The 7,127-nt window shown below is 58.3% G+C and overlaps 1 protein-coding gene across 1 annotated transcript in view; it reads right to left on the reverse strand.

Moving 5' to 3' along the window:
- Positions 1-5,184: 5,184 nt before the first annotated feature.
- The window catches only part of RTN4RL2 (reticulon 4 receptor like 2), a 24,612-nt gene continuing 22,669 nt past the window's right edge, over positions 5,185-7,127 (reverse strand). Inside the window, exon 3 of the mRNA XM_019624208.1 lies at positions 5,185-6,552. Within this exon, the coding sequence (XP_019479753.1) occupies positions 5,803-6,552 (750 nt within the window). The 3' untranslated portion in view covers positions 5,185-5,802. The remainder of the gene's footprint in view (positions 6,553-7,127) is intronic.

The raw sequence follows: 7,127 nt of genomic DNA on the forward strand, positions 1-7,127 counted from the left end.
GGGTCTCGACTTCCAGCCCCCTACACTGCTTGCTCTGCTCTCCTTTGAGATCTCCCCGCGACCTACCCGACCCCTACCCTTTCAAGCGGTACCTCCAGCCCCACCGACCCTCGCGACAGAAGGCGGGGATCTCGGCGCGGGCCCCCGCCCGACTGGGACTTGGGACCGGGTGGGCGATGCAGGCAGAAACCTGGGCTTTCCTGGGGGAGGGTGTCGGTGTCTCCTCACTCCCCCACTCGGGGTGGAGAGCTTGGGGAGGGGGCTGGGCAGGGGCGGAAGCGAGCTGGAGCCGTGTTTGTCGCGGCGCCGCCGAGTGGAACAGATGGCTGGGGAGGGGAGAGGGTACGTGGCGGCAGGAGGAGGGGTGCGGGGGCTGGCGGATGAGGAACCAAGAATTTCGACGCCCCGAATCTCCCAGGAGAAGCCCCCCTCCCCATCTTTTCCCAGAAGGGAGGGGGGTGGGCAGCGCCAGCCTTTTCCTCAGGGAGCCCTGCCTGGCCTCTGGCCTGCGACAGACCCCGCTGCGGAGTCGCCCGCCCGGGGGCGCGCCCCTCACCCCCTAGGATTCCCGGCGCCTCCAGGCTGGCGGGGTCAAGGCCGAAGGGAGCGGCCGGGGTCGCGTGGGTTAATGGGGCCGTACTCTGAGGGGTGAGGGGGAGGCAGGAAGCGGGCTCCTGAATTTGGAGCGTGTTCAAGGATCGTAAATAGCTGTGGGGAAAACGCGTTAATTGGAACTTTATGCAGATGAACTGGGACCGGGGTTGGGGGTAGAGGGAGGGAGGTCAGACTGGTACTGGACCCGAGCCAGTTCCGAGGGGAGGGCTGGAGTGCACTGGCCGGAGACGGGCAGGTGTGTATCCATTTATCTGTGCGTTGAACCTCCGGGGGTGGCGGGGTGGGGGTGGGTCGCTGGTCCCTGGGCTTGGGAGGTTTTCTCCCTGACCCTCCTCCCCAGAAACGAGGTGTGGGGGTCTTCCAGGGTCTCCACATGCAGCGACCACAAGTTCATGCTCTCAGATCGCCACAAGGAGGGGGCTGCACCCCGCAAGTGTCTGTTTCCTCTGTGGCTGCTTACCCTGGGTGTCTCGTTCGCTGTGTCCCCCACTCCCCATCTGTCTCCTCCATCCTCTATTCCCCATCCCTGGCATCACCCTCTCCACGCAAGAGCATTCTCGATAACTTCCATCAAGCGTGCGTTGGGGTGTTTAACTTTTCTCCTTTTGCTTTTTCCTGTGCCACCCCCGTGCCCCATGGACAACCCACCTCTGAAGAGATGTTTCTCAGCCTTTAGAGTGCTTTGCAACCCACCCCACGTGTTAAAATGCAGATTCCAGGACCCCCTTAGAGATCTGATTCAGCAGGTCTGAGGGGCTGGGGGGGGGGTCTGCCTTTAGCAGCTTCCCACCTAAGTTAGATGTAAGAGGCTCTTGTTTTTTAGAGACACCTTGCAGGGAATTGGTGGGCTGGAAAGACTGGGCATGCTTCCCTCAACAGCCCCCCACTCCCAACCCTTCCTCCATGCCCCTGACCTCTGCTCTGTGGGGCCATCTCTGCGTCAGCTGTGATAGGACCAGGGGTGCGGGAGGTGCCAGGAAGGAGGGAAGGAAGGGAGGACGGAAGGACGGGAGGAGAAAGAGGAACAAAATGAGTCTGCAGCTAGTTCTCTCCCTGAGCAGGTTCTTACTCTTCCTCTCTCTGCTGCCTGCTCCCCCCCCCCCAACCCCAGCTGCTCCATCTTCCTCTCTCACTCCACCAGTCTTGCCTCACTTTGCTTCCCTTCCTTGTCCTCCCTCATTGGAAGTGTCTAGCAAGGCCAGAGGATCTTGGGGTGGGCAGTTTGGATCTTAGCAGGTAATGACAGAGCCAACCAAAGTCCCCACCTCCCAAAGAAAGAGGCAGAGGCACCTCTGGGGCTGGAAGAAAACAGAAGGAGGGAGGCAGGACTTGTGGAAAGATAATAGCATCAATCATGTAGGTCACCTTTCCATGGGCTATGCACTTACTTTCTACAACAACTCAATTTAGACAGGCGCTATTGCCACCCAGGTTACAAATGAAAAAAATAAAAATAAAATAAAATACCAGAGATGTTCAGAGAGGTTAAGGAGCTTGCCTAAGGTCACACAGCAAGTGGGAGAATAACTAAGTCATTCATTCTTCTGCTTCCCCAGAATCATTTCTCTTGAGGCCTCTAGATAGCTGTCCCAGGCCTGCCCTCCCTGCCCCACCCCCAGGGGCAATGGAGATGGGGAAGGGCATCATGTACAGAGATGAAAGGGGATGCTCAGGTTTCGGAACAGCTGACAGGTCTGGCTGGAAGCATTAAAAATTCATGTAGAAACTTGACCCCAGCTGGACCTTGGGCCTGCCACCTGGACTGTCCCTGGCCTTGTGGCCTCATAACCTGGTGGGTGAATTTCCCTTCAGCAGTGTCCTGGAAGCCCCATCTTTGTATTTCATAGGAGAGGGGTTCTCGCATGGATTAGGGAGCTCCCTCCATTCCTAGTGTGAGAACCTTAGAGGCTTAAAGGTTTATAATCCTTGTCATCTGGCGTCCTTCTATTCCTATCCCCATATAGTGCTCCCTCTCAGTTTAGGATAACTGAAGCCTGGCTGTGATTCCCAAGCTGGCCAGTGAGGGGCAGCCATCAGCTTGAGCCTCTACCCGCAGCTTTGACGGACAGTAAAAGAATCCCCATCGATAAGGTCACAGAGATGCAGTTTTGGCCTTGGGGGAGGGCTCTGGAGTCAGTCATCTGAAGAGAGGGGGAGAGGGCTCCTAGTTTAAGGGGCAATTGAGGAAATTTAGGGAGAGTTCAAGGTAAGTTATAGGTTTCAAATGCATAATAATTGATGGCCAGCATAATACAATCATTCTAGGGGGAACTGAGGTTTGAGATGAGGCCATGAGAGAAAAAGCTGCAACAGAAAGGCCATTGGTACCAGACTCTGAAGGATCTTTGCTGTTTGGCTAAGGTGTTTTATCTCTAACCTGTAGGCAATAGGGAGCCATGTAGGTTCCTGAGTAACAATGACATAATGCAAATTTTGGTCAGCCTGAATCTGGCTGCCACAGGCAGGCTAGGTGGGAGGGAGAGAGAGAGAGTAAATGAAGGAAAACCAGAGAGGAGGTTCTTGCTATTTTCTTCTATATTCTAGGCATGAGGTAATGAGAAGACGGAGCAGGTTAGGTGGCAGGGGGAATGGAAAGGAAGGAATAGACAGGGGCTGTGAGGCGGACGGGGCATGTGAGTAGATATAGGAGATTAGAGAAGAGAGACGCTAACTACGTTTAGGCTGGGTGTCAGGCAGACAAGAGAATGAGGAGTGTGGGGACACCCACAGAATGCAGAAGGTGAATGGGCTTTGTGTCTTTCAGGGATTGGCGGTCTTGGACAAGTCCCTTCTCCTCCTTGGGGCTTGGTTTTTCCCAGCAGAGCATTAGTGGGGGTTAGACTGCATGGCCTTGAAAGCCTCTCCAGTTGCACGGTGTGTGGCTCGAGGTTGTGAACTGGGTGTTTTGGAGAGGCTGGGGGTCTGTGCGTGTGAGACCTCTGGGGGTGGTCTCTGTGCAGGATCCTGTTTGAGCGGCGGCATGTGCATGTGAGTATTTGGGGGTGCATCTGCCTGTTTGTGGGACCCGTGGGCGTTGGCGTGCCTGCACGTGCTCTGGAGCCCTGCTTTGTGGGACTGTATGTGAGAGAGCGTGCGAGCGTGGGTGTGCACGTGATGGGCGTCCGTGGGTCTGTCTGGGCCGGTGGGGGTGGGGGTGGGGTGGGAAGCGGCGGCGCTGTAGGCTTCTTCCTAAGGCTCACACACTCTTCTTTCACTGCTCTGAAATAGCATCTAGACCGAAGGCCCATGAATATTTCACAACGATAATTCCGTGACCTGGACAGCCTGCTGCTGATTTACCAGCATCCTCCCCCTGCCCAGGCTGCAGCAGCCCCTCCTCCATCAGAGAGCTCTTCCCTGCCTGTGGCCCCCTTGTCCCACCCATTAGCCTTCTCCAAGGCAGCCTAGCACAGGCCCCTGTGAGACCCCAGCCTCAGAGCTCCCTGGTTCCCTCCCATCCCCCTACCCTTGTCTGAAGTCCACCTGCCTTAGGCCTTAGATGTTGACTCCTTCCTTGTCTCACCATCCTTCTGACATGCCTGGCCAGAGTCACAGAATCTCAGCATTCCTCCTCCATAAGCCCTGGCATCCATGTCCCCTCTTTCCATTCCCATCGCCCAAGCTAGATCCTTCACCCTAAATATAAACCATCAAACATCTCCCCAGTTGCTTCTGTCTGATGAGACTCGCCCCGAACCTCCATCCCAGGCCCTTCTTAGCCCAAGCGCTTCCCTTTCCCCAGCCTCCCCTCCAGACACTGGAAAGATGAAGCTTCTGATCAGACCTCAAGCCAGCAAGGCACCCCAACTTGGGATTCCTGTTGCTCTGGACACCCTAGCTCCTTGGTCTCTCCTCTCACCTTGCTAGAGAACTGCTTCTCTGATCTGGTCCATCCCTGATGCCTTTTACTTCAGAGGAGCCAAGGGCAAGGGGGCCATTTTTTGTTTACAGGGTTGCTGTGTACAGCTGTGCAGGCTGTACACTGCACAAGGGCACTCAGCAGAGGGGCCAAATGTGAGCTGAGCTCCAGCCTTAGACTCTGCTCATTGAGGTGTCTGCTCTGGTGTTGGCCTGGTTCTGCTGAGGAAGAGGTGCCTTTATCAGATTTGCCCAAAGCCAAGTCTGGGCTGGCTGTGCTGTGGATGGCTATGGGACGCCTCCTTGCAGGGGAAGGTGGGATCTCCTCTTCTCTCCTAAAGGAACAGGGCCTGGGAGGAGCCATTAGCCAGGCTGGAGACCTTCCCCAGGCTTAGCTCCTCAAGCAGCAGACAACTCAGGGTTGACTGCTCCTCCCAGGCACATGAGGAGCTGGGGTGCTGTCAGCACCCATCCTGGCTGTCAGGTTTCACCCCGCCTGCCTGGAACTCCCCTGGTCACACCCCTCTTCCCCAGGCTGCAGCTTCTGGGTACAGGGGGAGCAGCACACAGACCTGGCTGCAGACAGCAAGAAGTGCTTTGCTGGCAGGGACGGGCCTCCCCTTTTCTCTAACCCTTCTGGCTCGAAAACCCTGATGGTTCTAAGCCCTCCACTGACTTTTGAGGCCCTGAGCCAACAATTCTTGCAGAAGAAGTTAAAATAATAGAATTTTTAATAAATTTTTTTTCCCAAACAACTTCTGTTGATCTTCACCACACTGGGGCCACCGTGGAGCGAAAAGTTCTCTCCAGGCACCCTAAAAAGTGTCCAGGGTAGACTTAGGAGAAAAGTATTCCTCCAGTGTCGGGAGGTTGAGGGGGGCTAGGAGAAGCAGGGGCCTGGGGTCAGCCTGGCCCGACCGCGGCATCCATCCACAGGGCTCCCGGGTGGGGCTCCCTTCCCGGAGCTTCCGAAGACTGCTGGTGGAAGATGTTTTGCAGGCAAGAGCTCCTCTCGAGTCCGCTGTGGGCACTAGGCGAATTGGGTCAGCGGCTGCCTGGGGTGCCCCACCCCAGCCTTGGGATGAGAACGAGTTAATAACGTCCAGAGTTGGGGAGAATCGGACTGAGCCACCAGACACGCCCTCTCGGGGCTGCCTTAAGCCGGCAACTCGGGAGGCGGGAAGCAGTGGCCCTGGTCCCAGGGGAGAGAGGGGTCGGGAGAGGAAAGGAAGGCGGCCGGGCCAGGGGCGGGGATTGGGCCCGGGCCGCAGCTGGGGGCCGGCGCTGGGGCGGGAGGCCACCCTGGCCTCTGCAATCTCAGCACCGCAGTCAGAGATGGTGGGGCGCCAGGAGCAGGAGGCAAAGCAGAGGGGTGGGGAGCCCGGCCGAGAGCGCAGGGCCGTGGGAGTCCGGGGGCGCCTGGCAGGCGGCGCCGGGGCACGTCTGCTCCCCGCGCTGGTCCTCGCCCTCGTAGCCCCCCCAGTAGTCGTCCTCGGTGGGCGCGTCCCCGCCCTGGCGCCCCCGCGGGTCTTCGGCGGGCAGGTCTCGGTAGAGGGTGGAGGGGTCGGCGGGGGGTGCCCCGGCCTCGGCCACCCCGTACAGGTGGTTGGAGGAGCTGTTGCCGCGGGCGCGGCTGCCGGGCCGCGTGGGCGCCGCCGGCGGGCAGGTCTGGAAGTCGGCCTCCCGGAGCGCGCGCAGGTCCCGGCCCTGGCGCTCCGGGGGGGTGGCGCAGGTCACGTCGGAGCTGGACACGCGCGCGCGCTGGAACCAGGCCCAGAGCGGCCGCGCGCGGCAGTCGCACGCCCAGGGGTTGGCGTTGAGCCGCAGGAACTCCAGCGCCGGCAGGTCGGCCAGCGCCTCGCCGGGCAGCGAGGCCAGGCTGTTGTTGAACAGGTAGAGGATGGTGAGGCGGCTGAGGCCGCGGAAGGCCGCGCGGTGCACGCCCTGCAGCCGGTTCCCATGCAGCAGCAGCCGGTCCAGGCCGCCCAGGCCGCGGAACACGTGCTCCGTCAGCAGCCGCAGGCGGTTCCCGTGCAGAAAGAGGTGGCTCAGGTTGGCCAGGTCCGCGAACAGGTCATCCTGGGGATGGGGGGGGAGGGGAGTAGAGGGGAGAAGAAGACAGCGGTCATGAAACAGGTGGGGATTTCTCCCCCAGGGCCTGGAGGAGGGGGAGGGGAGCATCGCAGGAGAATAGAAAGAATTTGACCTTTGGCTTCGGAGCCCTGGGTTTGAATCCTGCTTCAAACCTAGTTAGAAGTTAATGTGGGGAAAGCAATATAGTGAGGTCGGTGGTTCTTAAACTTTAGGGTGCATCAGAATCCCCTGCAGATCCCTGAGTGCTGCCATCTGAGTTTGTGATTCAGCAAGGGAGACCCGAGCGTCTGCCTGTCTTTACACGATCCCAGGTGATGCTGACTGTGCTGTTCAGAGGACCACACTTGGAGAACAAGAAGTTTGGTTAAGCATCCAAACTGGGGAGCCTGACTTCTGACTTCAAATCCTGATCTGTCATTAACTGCCTGTACCCCCCTGAGTATCCTGTTACTCAGTTTGTTCATCTGTAAAATGTGGAGATTCAAGGAAGCAACATGTATTATTAAGGCGCTTAGAACAAGGTTGCTATGGGGAAGGCATTCTGCGTGTTGGCCAAGCCA

This window comes from Hipposideros armiger, unplaced genomic scaffold (genome assembly GCF_001890085.2).
Source record: "Hipposideros armiger isolate ML-2016 unplaced genomic scaffold, ASM189008v1 scaffold_582, whole genome shotgun sequence".
Taxonomy (NCBI): Eukaryota; Metazoa; Chordata; class Mammalia; order Chiroptera; family Hipposideridae; genus Hipposideros; species Hipposideros armiger.